The sequence below is a fragment of the Procambarus clarkii genome, chromosome 37 (assembly GCF_040958095.1).
Source record: "Procambarus clarkii isolate CNS0578487 chromosome 37, FALCON_Pclarkii_2.0, whole genome shotgun sequence".
Taxonomy (NCBI): Eukaryota; Metazoa; Arthropoda; class Malacostraca; order Decapoda; family Cambaridae; genus Procambarus; species Procambarus clarkii.
Window position 1 is genome coordinate 39537759 of NC_091186.1, and position 23553 is coordinate 39561311.

The following is a 23553-nucleotide window of genomic DNA, read 5'->3' on the forward strand; positions in this document are numbered from 1 at the left end:
ACCCGTGGAACAGCCTACCCGCCAGAGAGTAGGTAAGGTAATCGCTAAAACTCTACTGGGTTTTAAAATACAGATAGAAAAGATCATCCAGACAAATGGGTAGGACCTTTGACAAGCCGCCAACTTCCTGTCCTCGTTGAGGCCACCAATATTAGTTGCTCTCAGGTTAATTAAACGTCGGCAAAGATCAGTAACCAAAGAAAATGAGAAGAGCACCGTGGCGGATAAGCGAGCGAGCGAGTGACGTCATCACAACAAAGGTTGTTATAGACGTCTCCACGACTCGACTCGTGAAGTTCGCCTGTCTTAAAGACCTGTGTCCACAATACCCGCCAAATTGTCCCTCCCACAGTACTCTCAGGACACTTATGGCAGTGTAAGTGTGTGGTGAGGCCACACCACTGAAGACATTGAGGATATACCACGAGGGAGAGACAAAACTGTTGAAGGAAGGAGTCACTGGCTCCACCTGACCACCTTGTTCCTCGCACTCTCATCATCCTCCGTAAGTACTTGAGTACTTTCTGCTCCACCATTGTCTTACACCCGAACATCCAATTGTTGGGGTGTGGAAATAGGCCTATGGCATTGTTGGGATGTAGACGTAGGCCTATGGAATTGTTGAGGTAAATTATAAGCCTATGGCATTGTTGGGGTAAATTATAAGCCTATGGCATTGTTGGGGTGTGGACATTGGCCTATCGAATAATAATAATAAGAATAAGAATAATAATGAGAAAATCCCCTGGGACTGTGTGGTGTTGCAAACCCACGACCAAGGCATTGCCAGCCGCATATTCTACCACTGTATCACAACTGACTTCCTAAAAGTCTTACACTCAGATTTCTACTGATGTCACAGGAAGTCTGTGATATCCTTATATCACAGGAAGACTTGAAGCCGGTCCAAGTTTTACGTAAGACCCCCCAAGCACTCAGGTGAAGGGGTAAAGTGTTGTAGTTGAACACTGTACGCCCAACTTCAGATACACAGAAAATCACACTAAGGTGATGTGCATTAATGAACACTCCACTGGGGCTATGAGGTGACGCAAACATTGCAGGTTCACATTGCCTCACAGCACGAGTGAATTTTCTCATTGATGTATATCAATCACGTTAGTGTGATTTTCTGTGTAAATAATAATAATAATAATAATAATATTATTATTATTTATTCAAAAGATTGTGTGTACAAAGAACATAAGAGTATTGTTCAATTGAAGGGACAGGAGTTACATATACTAATGAAGCCACTATTACGCAAAGCGTTTCAGGCAAAATTAATAATAATATAGAAAATTTGTAATTAATGTTGTGACGGTGTAAAACACCTAATATTATAAGAGAAGTAAGCTAACAAAATGAGAGTGTTCAAGAAAAATAAAAAATTAATACAAAGAAAGTGATACTTAAGGATTACAAGCATAGACTATTACATTATGGAGTCAGTAGTTCTAGCAACAGTACAGTGGTCTATTGACATTAATTACAGAATACAAGGTGTAATTTAGAAAAGCAAGTGAACTTCTCCTCATAACATTTTCTTGGAGCATATCAGAACATAGAGTAACATACTATAATTTAAGGTTAATGGGGCCAACACTGACAATTAACCAAGATTGTAACTGATTCATTATCAGTTACAGTAACCAAATCAAGCAGATCATAAACCTTTTGCAATGATGCAGTACTGTATATGGAATAGGTAACAAACTGTCATTTTCCTCTTCCACATCCTTATCATTATTACCAGTAACACACTGGATAATCTCATCATCAGTTAATTCACCATATAAGTTAATTATATAAGTGATCAGCAGCATCATTATCTAACCACTCATTCACATCAGAAAGTTGCAAATCTTCCTCACCTGCATCTCTGAATGTCTCAAAAATTGCATTATCAAAGCCCTCAAATTCATAGTCATCTTAGTCTTCATTCTAACCAGGTGCCGGACTCAGAATTTTATTCCATGCATTCTTTAATGTGGTGACCTTCAACGTGCTCCATTCTTTGGCCTAGTTATAAATTGCATCTTTAATTGAATATTTCTTGAAGTTTTCTAGTGTTCTATTAGCCTTTGTATCCTTATTAGCCACTGTGCTACTCAGGCTCCAAATATGGCACCCCCCCCTGTGTGCAGGAAATAAATTCTTGGCCCCCAAAAAAATATTGTGTGACATACTTGAGCCGTGATGGAGCTCGGAAATTGAGCAAACTTTGGGCACTAGGCGTTGGAGCGCTCAGGGTTCATTGCTATGCTCAAAATTATGGAGCTCATATATGTGACATATATATTATATTCTATGATCAATCAAACAGTGTTTTTGTTGTTATTACACTATATACACACACATTGTATATATTCCCATCTACATATGTGTTCACCATAACAAACCACTAAGTTGTATGGTGAGCCCAAAAAACAAGAGTGAGCTGCCACACCCAGCCAGCCCTCCCTCACTCCTCCAACACCTTACTCGCCAACATACTTCCTCCCACCATACTGTTATTGTTTTTATTGCACTATTTACACACATTATGTATAAATATCTACATGTTTTATTCATCATAACTACAACTAAGCTGGTATTGTGTCCAAACAGCACAGTGCCCACAAACAGAGTGGTAGATGGTTGGAACAAGTTAGGTGAGAAGGTGGTGGAAGCCAAGACCGTCAGTAGTTTCAAAGCGTTATATGACAAAGAGTGCTGGGAAGACGGGACACCACGAGCGTAGCTCTCATCCTGTAACTACACTTAGGTAATTACACTGCATGACAAGTCACACAGCAGACGACAACGCTATGAGTTCGATGCCACCTCCCTCACCAAAATGGCTCCTCCCAACATACTCCTGTTGCTGTTATTGCACTATATACACACATTATATATAAGTATCTATATTTGTGTTCACCATAGCGAACCATTAAGCTAGTATGGTGAGTAAAACAAGAGTGGCTGCCACACACTGACGCTACCTCGATTCCCTCCCTCCAAAAAAAATTCCACCTCCCACAATACTATGCACAGCGGTAATTATCACCACAATCCTGCTATTAACACAATCCTGGTCTCTAAATCCTGTAAATGAATAATCGACCACAAGTTTATTTTGAAAAGAACCTAAAAAAATTGTTTGAAGATTCCTAGATGGACGAAATAATGTTGTGGTGCTGTGGCTAGCGCTGTGAACATCTTGAACAGCATTAATTCACTGACATTTGAACATTTTACACAGTCATTATCACACTCAGGCTCTTCTGTAATACTATCATTTGCCAAATAATACCAGTTACATATATATATTTTGATATTCTGCAATGCTGTGGTCACAAGCTGAACAGCAGTGCTGTGAGCTCATGCTGCGTGCACCAGCCTTGGTTGCTCACTCAGTACTGAGGCTCTCACACCCGGGAATGCTGCCCACGATTTTTTTTAAATGGGTCTGTTTACAAGAGCCCTGAGGAAGTCGATGTGAACCCCATGTAGCCGCGGGTGTTTTGAATCATACGTTGTACATATAAGATCCCTGAGGCGCATTGCGCACCACCCGTCAAGCACCTACAAGCGCGTTGCGCAGTGCAGTGCAGTGGTTAAGTATCTCGTCTTCCTCAGAGAGCAGAACTTCCATAATGTCTGAATTCATAGCTTTTTTATAAAACATTTTGAGAGCATAGATAACCCCTAATCCATGGCTGTATTACAGATGTAGTGTTTGGTGGTAAAGGCATACATGTTATTTTGCCATCAAGCAATTTTAATTTAGCAGTGGGGTGAGCTGGGGCATTATCAGTCAACAGCAATGCCTTTACCTCAACAGGATGAATTCTACACTCATTGATCTGCTGCATTTTTACTAATTTATAAAAGTGATTCTGGAACCAATCCTCAAAAATAATCTGTGTGAACCAGCCATTTTCTGGGGGGAGCCCCGTCGGCTCCCCGGAGCTTTACTGGCTGATATGCTAATGTCAGACTTTGGCATCAGTCATGTGTATGGAGTTCTAGGGCCTACCGGGGACCACGAGCCAGAACCTGGCCCCCTCAGAGAGGCAAGGGGAGCAATGGCCTATAGAAACCCCCATGTGGTTGGAAGCATTCTATGTCTGCCATCGACCGGGTCAAGCATCCAAAAAGGTAAGCATTCCAAAACAAACCCCTATTCTGGTGAAAATTGCTACCTAAGCCGAACTAGTGGATAGAACTCTTCAACAGAAAACAAGGAAACTAGTATGACGTCATACGTCACTGCGCCGCTGTCTGCGCAGCTCCCCCCTCCCTGGGAGGGGGAAGGGGGAGCCCCAAACCTCCCACGCCTGCTATCCACCCATCAGTTCTTCGGCTGATGCTATAGGCAATGGTTATGTGCTCCGGCTCCAGTGGTTGTTTCAGCACTGTACCTAGAGTGTGGTGTCTGTTTTCTAGGTGGTGCGTGAGCCGGGAGTGATTCTTCAGTACTTGGGCTGCATGCGCCTAGGGATCCCTTCCCTAGGTGCCCTGTAAGTACTGCCCTTGGGGCTTGGGGCCTCCTTCCACAAGTTCCTTGGGTCCTGCCCCTGCTTGGCCGTTTACTGCTTGGTTTTCGGCCGCTCTTTGTGTGCTCGGGTGTTCTGTCTCCCTTGTTCGCCTTAGAGTAAGGGGCAGTGTTTGCACTGGTGGGGCGCGGGGTACTGTGCAGCTTGTCTTTACCAATCATAGTGGCCGGCTCTGTTCCGCTTGGGTACGCTGTCCTCTTGCGGGGTTTTCTTTTTCTTTTTGTTTATCTACCTGGTGGGGGGGTCTGCCTTCGTTCTTGCCCCTTGTGTCCCTTGTGTTCTGAGTATTTTCTGGTGGTACCCCTGCTAGGTCCCCGTGAGTGTACACGTCCTGGGGGTTCAGCTCTTAGAAAGTTGTTTGGTAGCTTTGGGTGCCGGTTAGCAGTACCCTGCCTGGGATTACCTGAGCGCGAGTCCTCTTAAAGTAAACGCTCGGGACCCTGGGAAACCCCTGGGGGCGTGCGGGTCCGATGGATGTGACCCCAGAGTCCCCCCCTCGCTTCCAGCGAGTTTGAGGGTTGCTCTCACCTTTTGTCTCTGGGTGACTCTCTGTTTTGCCTCCGTCTGCTGCCTGTGGGGTCGGTGACACCTTCGACCCGGAGTCCTGCGAGTTTAGTTGCTCGTTGTGGCTCGGTTACCCAGTTGTGCTAACAAAGCGGGTGCGGGCAGCAGGGGCGTTGCACTTGAGCCTTGGTGGTGGCAACGTTCTCGTGGTTTCCTACCCGGGAGCCCCGGGGCTGCCCCGTTGTAGTTCGTTTTGGGACTTGGGGGTGTTGGTTCCTTCGGTTCCATCCACGCCCCCTTGTCTTTCCCCTGGTTCACCCTTCCTGCCTGCATCCAGTTCCTTACCGTCTGTAGGTTCGGGGCGGGGTTTTTGGTGGTGTTGAGACTCAGGCAGTCTCGGGGAATTCCCCTTCCGGGGTAGTAACGGGGGCATTTGGGCCTGTTCCTCCAGCCGTGTTGTATAAGTCTGCCAGTGGGCTCCCTTCCTTAGTGTTTTCACGGCTGCCCCGGTTTTCTGGTACGGCCGGGGCTTTGGGGGAACGGCTCGGCCCCGGGGCCTGTCGTGTAGGTTCCCGGGGCTGAGGAGGGGCTGACTTGGGGGGGCCTTGGCCCCGATAGACCCCGTGGGGTTTTTTATCCCCCTCTAGGCGGGGCTTGTGGTTACGCGGAGTGGGGTCTTTCCTCCCCACTCGCCGTACGTGCTGTTGGACGTCGGCCCCTCCCCGGGCTCGGTTCCTTGGCCTTTGAGTCGGTTGGTTCTGTCCTGTGGGTGGATATTTCCTCCCCCCCCCCTTTTTGGGACGGTGTTTTTGTCATGTTTCCCCGTTCGATGGGGTTCTGCGTGACTTCTGATCTCGGGTGCGCCTGCGCCTTCGTGTGCCTTCGGGACTAGTGTTGGCTTCTGTGTTCTCGAGGGTACGGGAAGGTTTTTCGCACCTTCCCGCATTATTGGAACGTCTGTCGGCTCCTCGTACTTGTCGCCCTGTTGGGCTACTTGTCGCCCTGTTGGGCTCCTTGTCGCCCGGTTGGGCTCCTTGTCGCCCGGTTGGGCTCCTTGTCGCCCGGTTGGGCTCCTTGTCGCCCGGTTGGGCTCCTTGTCGCCCGGTTGGGCTCCTTGTCGCCCGGTTGGGCTCCTTGTCGCCCGGTTGGGCTCCTTGTCGCCCGGTTGGGCTCCTTGTCGCCCGGTTGGGCTCCTTGTCGCCCGGTAGGGCTACTTGTCGCCCGGTTGGGCTACTTGTCGCCCGGTTGGGTTCCTTTTTGGGCTCTTTGATTCTTTGGCCGGTTTTATTGTTCCTGCTAACTCTTTTGGCTCCTTTTCTCGTGCAGTAGTCCTGGCTGGCGCCTTCCCGCAGGGAGGGTGTGCGGTTCGGCCAGCGTGTTATGCGCATGCGCTGTGGAGTTTGTTTTGGTCTGGGCGGTGTTTCAGTGCTGGGGTTTTGCGCCCTTTTTTGCTACAGTGCTTCGCCTCTCGTTCTTCTCCCTGGCTGTGGTATGTGCCCTTTCGCGCCGGGGGTGTCCTGGTTCCCAGTTGTGGGGAGGACACCGCGTTTTCCCTGTGTCATGCGTGTGGACCGCCTCCTTCGCCTCTCCCTGTTCTCCTGCGGGTCCGGCAGGGTCCGGCTCTGGCGTCTTCACCTGGCGGTGCTCCCAGGCTCTTCTGGGCACGGTTGAGTCGTGTCAAGTTCGTGCCACCATTCGCCAGGTGAGTTTCTGCGGTCTGGCGTCTTTTGGCCGGGCGCTGGATGCGGCGGTGTTTATATACCTGTCTTTATTTAGGTATATTTTTGTACGAATGAGACCGTTCGCACACCAGTGACTGTCCCTTTATCACCCCTTCCTGTCCCCCTCATGTGCATGTCCAACCCATGCTGGAGTCATTCAGGGGACCCTCCTTTTTTAATGTTGTGAGGTGTGGGGGTTGTAGGGTTGGTTCTGTACTCACCTGGTAAGGCTCCTGGCTGTGCTTGCAGGATTTGAGCTCTGGCTCTTGGGTCCCGCCTATCTGGTAGAACTTGCGGGATAGTACCAGTGGAGTGCAATAGTGCTGTTGGCACTTTTGGGGAACACTGTATTACCATCAGTGGTCTGTGCTTGTTACACGACCTACTTGCGAGCATAAGCCTTCTTGCTGGTTTGTCCGTGGACTTCCAGGGCACACTAGCCTGTTTTCGTATGGCAGTTCCGGCCCGTCCTGGTTGTGGGGGTATGTGGGCCGGTGGACTGCTCCTAGCAGCTGCCTGGTGGGCCATCCTCTGGCCGGTCTGGCCTGACCTTGGGCCGGGCTTCAGGTGTAAAAGAGCTCCCAGTACCTCATCCAGCAGGTATCGAGCGGGGTTTCTCCGCCGTTGGTCGCCTGGTGCAGGTTTCTGGGCCTGCAGGGTTTTGTCGTGTCTCCGTTGGCCCTGTCTGGGGTCTGCCTGCTCCGTTCTCTGCCTTTGCAGAGGGGAGTTGCTATTTACATGTTGCATGTTGCAGTGGTGCCTGTTGCTGCTGCTGCACGTGTGCATTGGTACCGTGTTTCACGGTGGCGTGTCCTTGTTCCTGTGTCCGGTTGTGGAGTGGCACTTTGCTGCCGTTTTGTGCCTGGGGATTGCGTGGAGTTTTTGTCCCTGCCCGATTGTCCACCCCTGGTTGTTCTCCTGGGTTTTTTTGTGCTTCTGCTCTTTCTTCCTGCCTCCTCTGCAGCAGGGATGTTCTGCGTGTGTTCTTAGGCGTTGGTCAGCCTGTGTCCTGTGATGTGCTTCTTTGTCTCGGTCTATTGCAGTTGTTTGTGCCCCTTGGTTCGGGTCCTGTTCTGGCGGCGACCCTTCCGCCTTCTTTGGTTTTTCTAGCTTGCCCTGCCGGTTGTTTTTTTTTTTTTTTTTTTGGGGGGGGGTCTTGCGATGTCTCGCGTCGGACCCATTGTTTCTGAACTCCTGGCGGGCTTGCATGCTTTGGGGAGTTTTTCTGTTCGGCAGACGTTCCATCTCCTTGTGCCACCTGGGTTTCAGTGGTCGCGCCCGAGATCTTCTCGTGGCTCCGCCTTTTCCTGGGCTCGGGGGGCCTTGTCGGGGCTGCTTATGTTCTGCCTCGTGGTCTCGCCTCCGGTTGGTGGTCGGGTGGCTTCGTGGTAGGTGTCCCACCTGCGTGCTTCTCTTGGCGGCAGTATGGGGTATTTTGGCGGTCCTTCCTTTTCCTGTCCCTTCTTAGGTGGTTACTCTTGTTCGCTTGGTTTACTCTCGGCTTGGTTTTCTAGTGGGGGTTGGGGGCCGTCGTCTTGCCACATACTATCGCCTCTTTTCGTGCGGCGCAGGCGAAGCCGCTTCAGCTTGCTTTCGGTCTTGGTGTTGCTTCTGCATCGTTAGTCAGCTGTCTTGTGCGTCGTTTCACCTCCGGCCTGTTCATGCGCCGCTTGCACCATCCTGGTCTCTGGTCAGCGTGCTCTGTCTTCTCCTCGGTTGGTAGTGCCCCTTCGGTTCCGGTGTGTTTTTTCGTCGGCTCTTTCCTTTGGGCCTTTGCCTCTGGGGGTCGAGTCGCTGAGTTTTCTTGCTCCTTCGGTTTTAGCGTTTTGGTTGTTTGATGGCAGCAGTCTCCATCTTTTCTGGCGCGGGGTGGGGCTGCATTCTGGAGGGGTCCAGGGTTTGTTGGTGCTTCGTTGGTCGGGCTGGGGGTGTGTCGTTTTTGTGTTCAGTGGCGGCCCTCCGCTGTTGTTTGCGTGCCACGGCGTTTGGGTCCGGAGCGCATTTTGCGTTGATCCGGTTCTGTTCTTCCCGGTTCGCGGGTGATAGTGTCCCGGGTGGTCAGCCGTGTTCTTGCGGCTAAGCTGCCTGTGTTCTTCCCTCATGCCTGTGGCGTTCGTGGCTTCGCTGCTCTCGCTGCTGTCTGGGTGACGTGGCCTTGCAGTCTTTCGGGCTTGGATTTTTGGTGTTCGTGCAGGAGCCTTGCTGCTCGTGGTTCTCGTGTTGTTCCCGGGATTTTCGGAGCTGTGGCGCCTTGGGTTGGCGTTTGCTGCCGGTTGTCTCGCCTCCTTGGGGGGTGCGTGGTGTCCGCCTCCCGGTTTTGTCCCTTTAGACCTTCCTCTGTGGGTAGTTAGCTCCGGGGAGCCGACGGGGCTCCCCCCAGAAAACCAGCGTTGAATGTAATGAAACGCCATTTTCTGGGTGAGACCCGAAGGCTCCCCGGCAACCCTCCCTCCCTCCGGTCGGCGTTTTTTGCGTGTTTTGACATCCAGCCTCAGAACTGATGGGTGGATAGCTGGCGTGGGAGGTCTGGGGCTCCCCCTTCCCCCTCCCGGGGAGGGGGGAGCTGCGCAGACAGCGGCGCGGTGACGTATGATGTCATACTAGTTTCCTTATTTTCTGTTGAAGAGTTCTATCCACTAGTTCGGCTTAGGTAGCAATTTTCACCAGAATAGGGGTTTGTTTTGGAATGCTTACCTTTCTGGATGCTTGACCCGGTCGATGGCAGACATAGAATGCTTCCAACCACACGGGGGTTTCTATAGGCCATTGCTCCCCTTGCCTCTCTGAGGGGGCCAGGTTCTGGCTCGTGGTCCCCGGTAGGCCCTAGAACTCCATACACATGACTGATGCCAAAGTCTGACATTAGCATATCAGCCGGTAAAGCTCCGGGGAGCCTCCGGGTCTCACCCAGAAAATGGCGTTTCATTACATTCAACGCTGGTTTTTTGTGTTGTAGTAGATGACAGGTAGTCTGTTCATGCAGTTTTTCAATGCTCTGGGGGTTGGCAGATTTCCCAACAATTGCGCACTTTGTTCGGTGACTGCCATCTGCGTTACAGCACAATAATGCTGAAATTCTTTCCTTCTTTACCTTGCAACCAGGAATATTCTTCTCAAGCCTGAAGGCCAAAGTGTTTCTTGGAAGGCATTTCCAGTTAAAGCCTGTTACATCTACATTGTACACTTAAAACCAGCTTAGATTATTAGATATCATGTGCTGAGAAAGTTTATGCTTATATGCATTAGCACTTCCAACATCTGCACTTAATGCCTCGCCACAAGTTTTCTTGTTAATGATGCTTGCCTCTTATTTAAATCGACATACCCATTCAGTGCTAGCCTTCAAATTGTCAATGTTTAACTTTACAGCAAGTCTTTCAGCTGCATTTCTAATAGAATCAGCTGAAACAGCAGTTCCTTTCGCACGATACTGTGTAAATAATTTACATACATACAAGTCCAAATCTGTATACATAGCAGGCTACAATGTTTTCCTGTTGCTTATTGCATGAGTTTGAGAAAAGAACAAATCCAAAAGGCCGTGACGAGGATTCAGTTTGAGCAAAGAATTTCTTAATATTATCCTTCTGTTTTTTTATATCACAAACTGTAGCTTTACCGATGTTGAATTCTTGGGCGAGTCGAGTGAGAGAGTATCCATGCTCTGCTTTCTCTATCAAGTCAACTGTCTGATAAATTGACAAATGTTTTCTCTTTTGTTTTATACCTTCAATACCATGAATGCTGCTCTGAGGCATCTTGACAGATTAAATGAGTTCAAACAGTAAAAATTGTTCAAATTTATCACAAAAATCCTTCGCGTGCGAGCCCGACATTTTTACCCCAGGAAGAGGAGAAGCACATGGTGCCAGCCATCTCATCCAGGCCCCACGTGTTGACATGACCTGTGCTTATTTTATAGGCATACTCAAAATTTGATGTACTTATTGACTGTTACAAATTGTTTTATTTAAAATATTATTATTGTTATAATTAGTGAAATATTGTTAGTTTTGAAGTTTTATGCATTTTATACAGTACAGTTCTGTATTAACCCTTAAGCTGTGCATGGCATACATATACGACAGGAACTGATGGCAAAGTTCAATTTCTCAAATTTGCTCTAATGCTTTCCAATTTTTTGTGCATACTAGCAAATCCTGCAACTTTGTCTAAATGATCATAAACGTAACTTGAAAAATAAGAAAACAAAAAATAATTATGAAATTGAATATTGAATACTTCAGATTTTGAGATTAACTGCAAAAATATAAACTATCACCAATTGTTCATTTGGTGTTATTATGCTCTCAGAATAGTAAATGATCTTCATTTTCATAGATTTAGAATATATGTTTTCAGTTTAGTTTACTGTAAAAAAATCGTCAATGTGGCATTTGAATTATGCGCCAAATTTACAAAAAAAAAAATTGATAACTACAAACATTTAGAGTTTGTGAAAAATCCATTCTAATAGGATTGTAGAACACACAGCAGTGAACATTATTTGTAAAAATGGTAAAAATCTGTTAGAAACTGAATTTTTTGAAGCTGACTCAAAATTTTAGAGATACTTGAAGTTTTGAAGATACTTGAAGATACTTGTAATTGAAGTTGAAGTTATCGACAATGAATAAGGTAGTTCTACTGTAATTCATTAATTTACTTATATGTTTTAATAAACGTTGTTTGGCATTCGTACTCGAATATGTGAAAGTTGTAGGTCAATATGTGTTGGAATGATGTCAAGAAAAAATAACCCCCCAAAAAACTAAATATAGGGAAAATTATAATGATTTAGGGGATAAAAATGTATACTTTGTAAAAGTGATAAAGCCCTAATCTGGTCCCTAATCATCAAAACTGCCTAAAGAGACAAAGAAAATAGAATTTGAAATCTGTGAAAAACTCGGTAAAAAAAAAAATGAAAGTCCCAAGTTCTGCCAGTTGTGACTGATTTATCTGGTGATCAATTTCATTCTATCTTGACATAGTTAGGGATGGGTATGCACTCTCCAGGATGTAGAGGTTACAACAAAAGGAGATAATAAACAAAGGAGACAAAAAAAAGGACATTGGTGAAAGTAACAGATATTAACATTAGGCAATGCATTTTTATATATAACAAAATAGAGCATGATAACATACTCATTATTATTGCTATTATGATGTATTACTCAGCAATGCTATACAGACACCAGCTGCATATTTACTTTGTGGGCACTTCTTGCTATTATTCTTCTTCTTTGTACATTGGACAAGTGTTTGCATCTCTTTATTACTGCATTATCCCTCAGTTCCAGTTAATAGGAGCTGTTCTCCTTATCAACAAAATGTTCTCCTTCTTAAAAAAAATTTCTAAAATACATTTCTGAAATTATTGGAATGAAACTTTCATGATGCTTAAGCCAATAAGTTGGAGATTTGTTTAACATTTAATATTAATTTTCACATAATTCAAATATTTTCTGGGGGGAGCCCCGTCGGCTCCCCGGAGCTTTACCGGCTGATATGCTAATGTCAGACTTTGGCATCAGTCATGTGTATGGAGTTCTAGGGCCTACCGGGGACCACGGCCAGAACCTGGCCCCTTCAGAGAGGCAAGGGGAGCAATGGCCTATAGAAACCCCCGTGTGGTAGGAAGCATTCTATGTCTGCCATCGACCGGGTCAAGCATCCAGAAAGGTAAGCATTCCAAAACAAACCCCTATTCTGGTGAAAATTGCTACTTAAAGCCGAACTAGTGGATAGAACTCTTCAACAGAAAACAAGGAAACTAGTATGACGTCATACGTCACCGCGCCGTTGTCTGCGCAGCTCCCCCCTCCCCGGGAGGGGGAAGGGGGAGCCCCAGACCTCCCACGCCGGCTATCCACCCATCAGTTCTTCGGCTGATGCTATAGGCACCGGTTATGTGCTCCGGCTCCAGTGGTTGTTTCAGCACTGTACCTAGAGTGTGGTGTCTGTTTTCTAGGTGGTGCGTGAACCGGGAGTGATTCTCCAGTACTCGGGCTGCATGTGCCTAGGGTTCCCTTCCCTAGGTGCCCTGTAAGTACTGCCCTTGGGGCTTGGGGCCGCCTTCCACAAGTTCCTTGGGTCCTGCCCCTGCTTGGCCGTTTACTGCTTGGTTTTCGGCCGCTCTTTGTGTGTTCGGGTGTTCTGTCTCCCTTGTTCGCCTTAGAGTAAGGGGCAGTTTTTGCACTGGTGGGGCGCAGGGTACTGTGCAGCTTGTCTTTACCAATCATAGCGGCCGGCTCTGTTCCGCTTGGGTACGCTGTCCTCTTGCGGGGTTTTCTTTTTCTTTTTGTTTATCTACCTGGTGGGGGTCTGCCTTCGTTCTTGCCCCTTGTGTCCCTTGTGTTCTGAGTATTTCCTGGTGGTAGCCCCTGCTAGGTCCCCGTGAGTTTACACGTCCCGGGGGTTCAGCTCTTAGAAAGTTGTTTGGTAGCTTTGGGTGCCGGTTAGCAGTACCCTGCCTGGGATTACCTGAGCGCGAGTCCTCTTATAGTAAACGCTCGCGACCCTGGGAAACCCCTGGGGGCGTGCGGGTCCGATGGATGTGACCCCAGAGTCCCCCCCCTCGCTTCCTGCGAGTTTGAGGGTTGCTCTCACCCTTTGTCTCTGGGTGACTCTCTGTTTTGCCTCCGTCTGCTGCCTGTGGGGTCAGTGACACCTTCGACTAGGAGTCCTGCGAGTTTGGTTGCTCGTTGTGGCTCGGTTACCCAGTTGTGCTGACAAAGCTGGTACGGGCAGCAGGGGCGTTGCACTTGAGCCTTGGTGGTGGCAACGGTCTCGTGGTTTCCTCCCCGGGAGCCCCGGGGCTGCCCCGTTGTAGTTCGTTTTGGGACTTGGGGGTGTTGGTTGTTTCGGTTCCATCCACGCCCCCTTGTCTTTCCCCTGGATCACCCTTCCTGCCTGCATCCGGTTCCTTACCCTCTGTAGGTTCGGGGCGGGGTTTTTGATAGTGTTGAGACTCGGGCAGTCTCGGGGAATTCCCCTTCCGGGGTAGTGACGGGGTCATTTGAGCCTGTTCCTCCAACCGTGTTGTATGAGTCTGCCAGTTGGCTCCCTTCCTTAGTGTTTTCACGGCTGCCCCAGTTTTCTGGTACGGCCGGGGCTTTGGGGGAACGGCTCGGCCCCGGGGCCTGTCGTGTGGGTTCCCGGGGCTGGGAAGGGGCTGACTTGGGGGGCCTTGGGCCCGTTGGACCCCGTGGTTTTTTTTTATCCCCCTCTAGGCGGGGCTTGTGGTTACGCGGAGTGGGGTCTTTCCTCCCCACTCGCCGTACGTGCTGTTGGGCGTCGGCCCCTCCCCGGGCTCGGTTCCTTGGCCTTTGAGTCGGTTGGTTCCGTCCTGTGGGTGGATGTTTCCTCCCACCCTTTTTTGGGACGGTGTTTTCGTCATGTTTCCTCGTTCGATGGGGTTCTGCGTGACTTCTGATCTCGGATGCGCCTGCGCCTTTGTGTGCCTTCGGGACTAGTGTTGGCTTCTGTGTTCTCGAGGGTTAGGGAAGGTTTTTCGCTGCTTCCCGCATTATTGGAACGTCTGTCGGCTCCTCGTCCTTGTCGCCGTTTTGGGCTACTTGTGGCCCGGTTGGGCTACTTGTGAGCCGGTTGGGATACTTGTAGCCCTGTTGGGCTACTTGTCGCTCTGTTGGGCTACTTGTCGCTCTGTTGGGCTACTTGTCGCTCTGTTGGGCTACTTGTCACTCTGTTGGGCTACTTGTCGCTCTGTTGGGCTACTTGTCGCTCTGTTGGGCTACTTGTTGCCCTGTTGGACTACTTGTCGCCCTGTTGAGCTACTTGTCGCCTGGTTGGGTTCCTTTTTGGGCTCTTTGCTTCTTTGGCCGGTTTTATTGTTCCTGCTTCCTTTTTTGGCTACTTTTCTAGTGCAGTAGTCCTGGTTGGCGCTTGCCTGCAGAGAGGGCTGTGCGGTTCGGCCAGCGTGTCATGCGCATGCGCCGTGGAGTTTGTTTTGGTCTGGGCGGTGTTTCAGTGCTGGTGTTTTGCGCCCTTTTTGCTACGATGCTTCGCCTCTCGTTCTTCTCTCTTGCTGCGGTATGTGCCCCTTCGCTCCGGGGGTGTCCTGGTTCCCAGTTGTGGGGAGGACACCGCGGTTTTCCCTGTGTCATGGGTGTGGGCCGCCTCCTTCGCCTCTCCCTGCTCTCCTGCGGGTCCGGCAGGGTCTGGCTTTCGCGTCTTCACCTGGCAGTGCTCCCAGGTTCTTCTGGGCACGGTTGAGTCATGTCAAGTTCGTGCCACCGTTCGCCAGGTGAGTTTCTGCGGTCTGGCGTCTTTTGGCCGGGCGCTGGATGCGGAGTTGTTTATATACCTGTCTTTATTTAGGTATATTTTTGTACGACTGAGACCGTTCGCACACCTGTGACTGTCCCTTTTTCAACCCTTCCTGTCCCCTTCATGTGCATGTCCAACCCATGCTGGAGTCATTCAGGGGACCCACCTTTTTTAATGTTGTGAGGTGTGGGGGTTGTAGGGTTGGTTCTGTACTCACCTGGTAAGGCTCCTGGCTGTGCTTGCAGGGTTTGAGCTCTGGCTCTTGGGTCCCGCCTATCTGGTAGAACTTGCGGGATAGTACCAGTGGAGTGCAGTGGTGCTATTGGCACATTTGGGGAACACTGTATTACTATCAGAGGTCTGTACTTGTTACACGACCTACTTGCGAGCATAAGCCTTCTTGCTGGTTCGTCCGTGGACTTCCAGGGCACACTAGCCTGTTTTCGTATAGCAGTTCCGGCCCATCCTGGTTGTGGGGGTATGTGGGCCGGCGGACTGCTCCTAGCAGCTGCCTGGTGGGCCACCCTCTGGCCGGTCTAGCCTGGCCTTGGGCCGGGCTTGAGGTGTAAAAGAGCTCCCAGTACCTCATTCAGCAGGTATCGAGCGGGGTTTCTCCGCCGTCGGTCGCCTGGTGCAGGTTTCTGGGCCTGCAGGGTTTTGTCGTGTCTCCGTTGGCCCTGTCTGGGGTCTACCTGCTCCGTTCTCTGCCTTTGCAGAAGGGAGTTGCTATTTACATGTTGCATGTTGCAGTGGTGCCTGTTGCTGCTGCTGCACGTGTGCATTGGTACCGTGTTTCACGGTGGCGTGTCCTTGTTCCTGTGTCCGGTTGTGGTGTGGCACTTTGCTGCTGTTTTGTGCCTGGGGATTGCGTGGGGTTTTTGTCCCTGCCTGATTGTCCACCCCTGGTTGTTTTCCTGGGGTTTTTGTGCTTCTGCTCTTTCTTCCTGCCTCCTCTGCAGCATGGGTGTTCTGCGTGTGTTCTTGGGCGTTTTTCAGCCTGTGTCCTGTGATGTGCTTCTTTGTCTCAGTCTATTGCAGTTGTTCGTACCCCTTGGTTCGGGTACTGTTCTGGCGGCGACCCTTCCGCCTTCTTTGGTTTCCTAGCTTGCCCTGCCGTTTTTTTTTTTTGGGGGGGGGTCTTGCGATGTCTCGCGTCGGACCCGTCGTTTCTGAACTCCTGGCGGGCTTGCATGCTTTGGGGAGTTTTTCTATTCGGCAGACGTTCCATCTCCTTGTGCCACCTGGGTTTCGGTGGTCGCGCCCGAGATCTTCCCGCGGCTCCACCTTTTCCTGGGCTCGGAGGGGCCTTGTCGGGGTTGCTTATGTTCTGCCTCGCGGTCGCGCCTCCGGTTGGTGGTCGGGTGGCTTCGTGGTAGGTGTCCCACCTGCGTGCTTCTCTTGGCGGCTGTATGTGATATTTTGGCGGTCGTTCCTTTTCCTTTCCCTTCTTAGGTGATTACTCTTGTTAGCTTGGTTTACTCTCGGCTTGGTTTTCTGGTGGGGGTTGGGGGCCGTCGTCTTGCCACATACTGTTGCCTCTTTTCGTGCGGCGCTGGCGGAGCCGCTTCAGCTTGCTTTCGGTCTTGGTGTTGCTTCTGCACCGTTAGTAAGCTGTCTGGTGCGTCGTTTCACCTCCAGCCTGTTCGTGCGCTGCTTGCACCATCTTGGTCTCTGGTCAGCGTGCTCTGTCTTCTCCTCGGTTGGTAGTGCCCCTTCGGTTCCGGTGTGTTTTTTCGTCGGATCTTTCCTTTTGGCCTTTGCCTCTGGGGGTCGAGTCGCTGAGTTTTCTTGCTCCTTTGGTTTTAGCGTTTTGGTTGTTCGGTGGCAGTAGTCTCCATCTTTTCTGGCGCGGGTTGGGGCTGCTGCGTTCTGGAGGGGTCAAGGGTTTGTTGGTGCTTCGTTGGTCGGGCCGGGGGTGTGTCGTGTTTGGTGTTCAGTGGCGGCCCTCCGCTGTTGTTTGCGTGCCACGGCGTTTGGGTCCAGAGCGTGTTTTGCGTTGATCCGGTTCTGTTCTTCCCGGTTCGTGGATGATGGTGTCCCGGGTGGTCAGCCGTGTTCTTGCGGCTATGCTGCCTGTGTTCTTCCCTCATGCCTGTGGCGTTCGTGGCTTCGCTGCTCTCGCTGCCGTCTGGGCGACGTGGCCTTGCGGTCTTTCGGGCATGGATTTTTGGTGTTCGTGCGGGGGCCTTGCTGCTCGTTGTTCTCAGGACTTTTCGGGGCTGTGGCGCCTTGGGTTGGCGTTTGCTGCCGGTTGTCTCGCTTCCGTGGGGGGGGTGCGTGGTGTCCGCCTCCCGATTCTGTCCCTTTGACCTTCCTCTGTGGGTAGTTAGCTCCGGGGAGCCGACGGGGCTCCCCCCAGAAAACCAGCGTTGAATGTAGTGAAACGGCATTTTCTGGGTGAGACCCAGAGGCTCCCCGGCAACCCTCCCTCCCTCCGGTCGGCGGTTTTTCGTGTGTTTTGACATCCAGCCTCAAAACTGATGGGTGGATAGCCGGCGTGGGAGGTCTGGGGCTCCCCCTTCCCACTCCCGGGGAGGGGGGAGCTGCGCAGACAGCGGCGCGGTGACGTATGACGTCATACTAGTTACCTTGTTTTCTGTTGAAGAGTTCTATCCACTAGTTCGGCTTTAGGTAGCAATTTTCACCAGAATAGGGGTTTGTTTTGGAATGCTTACCTTTCTGGATGCTTGACCCAGTCGATGGCAGACATAGAATGCTTCCTACCACACGGGGGTTTCTATAGGCCATTGCTCCCCTTGCCTCTCTGAGGGGGCCAGGTTCTGGCCGTGGTCCCCGGTAGGCCCTAGAACTTCATACACATGACTGATGCCAAAGTCTGACATTAGCATATCAGCCGGTAAAGCTCCGGGGAGCCTCCGGGTCTCACCCAGAAAATGGCGCTTCACTACATTCAACACTGGTTTTTTGCCCAGCCCCAGCTTTTACAGCCCAGGCTGTAACAGCTTATTGGTCAATGCACATGGTTTGTATTACGTAGGCTGTTAGAGAGGGAGGGAGGGAGGGGAGGCAGTCAAGAACCTACCCATACCCCCTTCCCAATTCCAGCCCACCCTCCTTATTCCAGCCCACCCTCCTTACTCCTGCCCACCCTCCTTACTCCTGCCCACCCTCCTTACTTTTGCTCAAAGCATAATACCTAGAAAAAAATATTTAATTTTTCTAAACATGTACTATGTTTTGGTGGGAAAAATTTAGGCATAGAAACCTTAAATTTGTTTTATTTTGCCTTAATAGGTAATACTGCTTCCAGTCTCTGCTCAGCTACCCAGGACGATAGCAAACACAACTTTTGCCCATTAATGATGGTAAGGACAATTTTATTCTTACTGTACTACCAGTGTGTGTGTTTATCATGTTGATGTCAATAACCAGTGATTGTGAGTGTATTAATCAAGATATTTTCATTAACTAGTGTATTAATGTTGGTGTTGTCATTTACCAGTGATGGCGAGTGTATTAATTATAGTCATTACCCAGTGATGGTGAGTGTATTAATCATATTGTCATTACCCAGTTATGGTGAGTGTATTAATCATATTGGCATGACCCAGTGATGTTGAGTGTATTAACCCGTTTGTTGCTAAGGGCTATTTGTCCCTTGTCGCCCACAGGCGTGTAACAAAAAAGAAAAAAAAAATTCTTTCTAACCTGTTAATTTGTGTTCCCTGACCACGAGAGAGAGAAAAAAATTAATCCTACTTACAAATGACATAAATGAGCCGACAATATGAGCGATGACGTCACACCCTGCATGCTTGCTCATGCAAGGTGCGTCCCAGAGGCATTGTGCGCAGTCCTCAAGCAGTCAGAATTGCCACAAATTTATTTTTGCTGCATTATTTACAGTGTCTAGGCGTATTTTATCACAAATATTATTCACTAATTGTGTTGCATATAATATTGCTTCATGTTCAGTGGTAATAAATGTTGCATACACTGAGCATACACATGCGCACAAAAATATTTTCCCATTATGCCAATATAATAAGTATTCACATTGTTCATTATTATATTTACACACATGCACGCACTATTTACAGGTTTTTGCACTATTATTGCACATTTAGAATTCTTGGAGAGAGTGGTAGTCATTGAAGCATTTGACAGCACACAATGGGACTGCACACGCTTCACACCATGTTTGCATAAGTTTACATTTCTGATCTCTTTTTTTTCTACAAACTAAGCAATCACGTTGGCCTATTGCATGCTTTCCAGCTGGTGGCAAATGTTTTAGTCTGTGTGCTTGAATGACCTCCATGTGAGTGAGCCTGGGTGTAGCAGCATGCTGCAACACTGGGTTCATGATGGGTATTTGTATGCCAGAAACATCTTTGCCAAACATTGCTAATAACTGTGTCCCAAGTGTAAAAGCAAACGAACGGAAACTTGGTTTATGTCCAGTTTTCACCAGATACATATTATAGCTGTTCAGCATGCTTATGTCAACAAGTCGGAAAAACACTTTTCTCGTCCACTTCAATGTTTTCCGCACTCACTCGACAGTGCCCACCATCATGTCAGATTTATCAACCAAATGCATGTTGATATTATTGTCAAGAACACAATCTGGCTTATTGGTTTTTGCGTTATCGGTTCACCTTGCCACTGTTCACCATTGTACTATCATGAACGGTTGTCAGCAAGTTCACTTCTCTCGTGTCTTTCCACCTAACTGAGTGTATTTGATCACTTTTTCTTAGCTGGCAGTCACCAACTTCAAGTTTATTGTCAAACACTGGCATTTCTCTTCTTCTTGGCTTGACTGTGCCAAACAATCCAGTTCTATTTTAAATCAAGGACCTAGCTTGCAAGGGACTTGTACAGTAGTTATCTGTGTATAAAATGTGGCCCTTGTTCATCCATGGTACCATCAGTGACTTTACCACATTACCTGAGAAACCATGTTGGTCGTTACCGGGAATGTCTACATCACTAGCAGAATACAGAATCGTGTGTAACATGTATCCTGTTTCACAGTCACAAAGAACAAAGAATTTCAATCCAAATCTGTTGCGTTTGGAGGGAATATACTGCTTGAATGCAACACGTCCTCTGAAAAGCACAAGGGAATCGTCAATCACCAACGTCTGTGCTGGTACGTAGAAATCTCTGAACTTTCCAATTACTTCATTCATATAGTGCCTGACTCTCCAAAGTCTATCATCCTCTGTCCGGTCCTCATTACTTGCAAAATGAAGACACCTGAGGAGCATCTGAAACCTGTCTCGGGACATATATTTCCCGAAGAAAGGTGTTGGAATAGTCAGGTCTTTGCTCCAATAATCTGTGATAGCGTGTTTGACACAATGTTTCATCAACATACATATTGCCAAAAATACATACATTTCACCTATAGTAGTGTTTTTCCAACGCTGCAATCGTGAATATTCTGTTATCTCTTTTCCAATGAGATGAGTCGCATGAAGGTTCATTTGGTGTACAATATATTCCATGAGCGTCTCATTATAAAATGCTGTAAAGGATTCCATTTCACACATGTCCTCACCATTATCAGGGAAAAGGTCTGTAATCCCAACGTCTTTATTGTCAAAGGCAGGAATTAGAGGAATAAAATCATCACCATCACTCCACACAAGTACACCTGCTGTCCTGCGAGACGCAACAGCAGCACGACAGCGAGGAAGCATTGCACACCGTGGACCAGGAGCTAAAGTCCGTCTACGCAAAGTATGGGCGCTATGTGAACGTGAGGTGAAATCACGTGAACATGAGGGTCTTGGTTCCTCATGTGGTGCCATGCGGCGGCGTTTGGCTGGGCGAGACGCTGCTGACGCGACAAATTCTCGCCCGGTATCACCACTGGTACTAGCAACAGGCACGGTAACACTATGCTCTGAATCCACTTCACTAAAACCAGAAAATGAGTCACCTTTCTCTGACTCATCACCCAAAATATCCTCGTACTCTAAATAAGCACAAGAACTGTGTGGTCGTGGGTGAATTGGAGTAGACACTGGGCGAGGAGGCACGGGTGAGCATGTAGGCCTCGCCATGGGAGGAGACTGTACTGTATCTCATATTCACTGTCTGTGCTACTATCATCGGTCAATTGTCTGTAGTCCTTATCAATGTCAGAGTCATCAAAAATCACTTTCCTCACCATCAGAAAATAATTCACTAGTTATTTGCTCTTGAGTAAGTGATTGCGTGGTGCGTGCTCAGGAGGCATTTGGCCATGCGTTCGCCATGGTGACCGCTGGGTAATTGGGGCCTCCCATGCATTGGTAGCGTGAGCTGGTTTTTTTTTTTACAAAATGGCAGCTGGTTTACTATAGCCCCTCAGCAGCATATGGGGGCCCCCCCTACCCCGATGGCCATTCAAATCTTGTGCGGTATTCCATCACATCATTTGCCCAATATATAGCAAGTTACTCAACACATCATATGACGTGTTGTGCAGTTTAAGGGTTAATCACGGTGTTATTACCCAGTTATGTTGAGTGTATTAACCCTCTGAAATGCAAATAGCGCATAATTTTGCTCAATCAGGGGTGTGCATAACACCTTAACCACTGCACTGTGCCAAACGACAAATGCCATTCGCCATTTACTGCGCCAACTGACAAAAGTATTTTTTATTTCTTCGTATACGGTCGAAGCACGCTCGCGGTAGGTTGGGTACAAAATGGACTCTTAGGACCTACTGTGAGAGGCAGCCATCTTGGAAAAAAATTCCCAGAATGTCGTAGGGCTGCTGGCTGGGTTAGTACTAAGTGAGCAACAATGGGTGGCACACGCGCCTCTGGCTCCCAAACACCTGTCCAACGCGGTGTTGACTTAGGTACAAGATGGATTCCTGAGGTGTTTGCCAGATTGAAAAAAATTCCCAGCATTCCCCACAGTCATGGCCAGGCTCATATTCAAGGTAGCAACCATGTCGTATTATCTTGAGGTTATTTTGAGATGATTTCGGGGCTTTTTTTTTTTTAGTGTTCCTGCGGCCCAGTCCTCGACCAGGCCTCCACCTCCAGGAAGCAGCCCGTGACAGCTGACCTACCTGTTTTACTGCTAGGCGCCTGGGATCGAACCCAGGATGACAGGATCACAAGTCCAGTGTGCTGTCCACTCGGCCGACCGGCTCCCCATAGTAGTCCCCATGGGGAGTAGAAGAACTCCCAGAACCCCATCAAGCAGGCCAGACCTCAGACCAGGCCTCAGGCCAGGCCTCAGGCCAGACCTCAGACCAGGCCTCAGGCCAGACCTCAGACCAGACCTCTGGCCATGCCCCAGGCCAGGCCTCGGGGCAGACCAGACCAGGCCAAACCTCAGACGAGGCTTCGGGCCAGACCTCAGACCAGGCCTCAGGCCAGACCTCAGGCCAGGCCTCAGGCCAGGCCTCAGGCCAGTTCTCAGGCCAGATCTCAGGCCAGATCTCAGCCCAGGCCAAAGATCAGGCCTCAAGTCAGACCTCAAGCCAGACCTCAGACCAGACCTCAGATTAGGCCTCAGATTAGGCCTCAGGTCAGACCTCCTTGAGGTTACCTTGAGGTGCTTCCGGGGCTTAGCGTCCCCGCGGCCCGGTCGTCGACCAGGCCTCCTGGTTGCTGGACTGATCAACCAGGCATTTAGACGCGGCTGCTCGCAGCCTGACATATGAGTCACAGCCTGGTTGATCAGGTATCCTTTGGAGGTGCTTATCCAGTTCTCTCTTGAACACTGTGAGGAGGTCTGCCAGTTATGCCCCTTATGTGTAGTGGAAGCGTGTTGAACAGTCTCGGGCCTCTGATGTTGATAGAGTTCTCTCTCAGAGTACCTGTTGCACCTCTGCTTTTCAACAGGGTATTCTGCACATCCTGCCATGTCTTCTGGTCTCATGTGATGTTATTTCTGTGTGCAGGTTTGGGACCAGCCCCTCAATTATTTTCCACGTGTAGATTATTATGTATCTCTCCCGCCTGCGCTCATGGGAGTACAGATTTAGGCTCTTTAGTCGTTCCTAGTAATTTAGATGTTTTACTGAGTGGATTCTAGCAGTAAAGGATCTCTGCATGCTCTCCAGGTCAGCAATTTTTCCAGCTTTGAAAGGGGCTGTCATTGTGCAGCAGTACTCCACTCTAGAGAGCACAAGCGTTTTGAAATGTATCATCATCGGTATAGCATCTCTAGTGTAAAAAGTTCTTGTTATCCAACCTGTCATTTCTGGGGGGAGCCCCGTCGGCTCCCCGGAGCTTTACCAGGCTGATATGCTAATGTCAGACTTTGGCATCAGTCATGTGTATGGAGTTCTAAGGCCTACCGGGGACCACAGTCAGAACCTGGCCCCCTCAGAGAGGCAAGGGGAGCAATGGCCTATAGAAACCCCCATGTGGTTGGAAGCATTCTATGTCTGCCATCGACCGGAACAGGCCCCCAGAAAGGTAAGCGCCTCAAAACAAACCCCTATTCTGGTTAAAATTGCTACCAAAAGCCGAACTAGTGGATAAAACTTCGCAACAGAAAAACAAGCAAAC

At 49.1% G+C, this 23553-nt stretch overlaps 1 protein-coding gene across 1 annotated transcript in view; it reads left to right on the plus strand.

Annotated features, from left to right (window-relative positions):
- Nucleotides 1-288: 288 nt before the first annotated feature.
- The window catches only part of LOC138371913 (uncharacterized), an 85929-nt gene continuing 62664 nt past the window's right edge, over nucleotides 289-23553 (plus strand). Inside the window, exons 1-2 of the mRNA XM_069336963.1 lie at nucleotides 289-505; nucleotides 18314-18384. Coding sequence (XP_069193064.1) covers nucleotides 18379-18384 — 6 coding nt within the window. The 5' untranslated portion in view covers nucleotides 289-505; nucleotides 18314-18378. The remainder of the gene's footprint in view (nucleotides 506-18313; nucleotides 18385-23553) is intronic.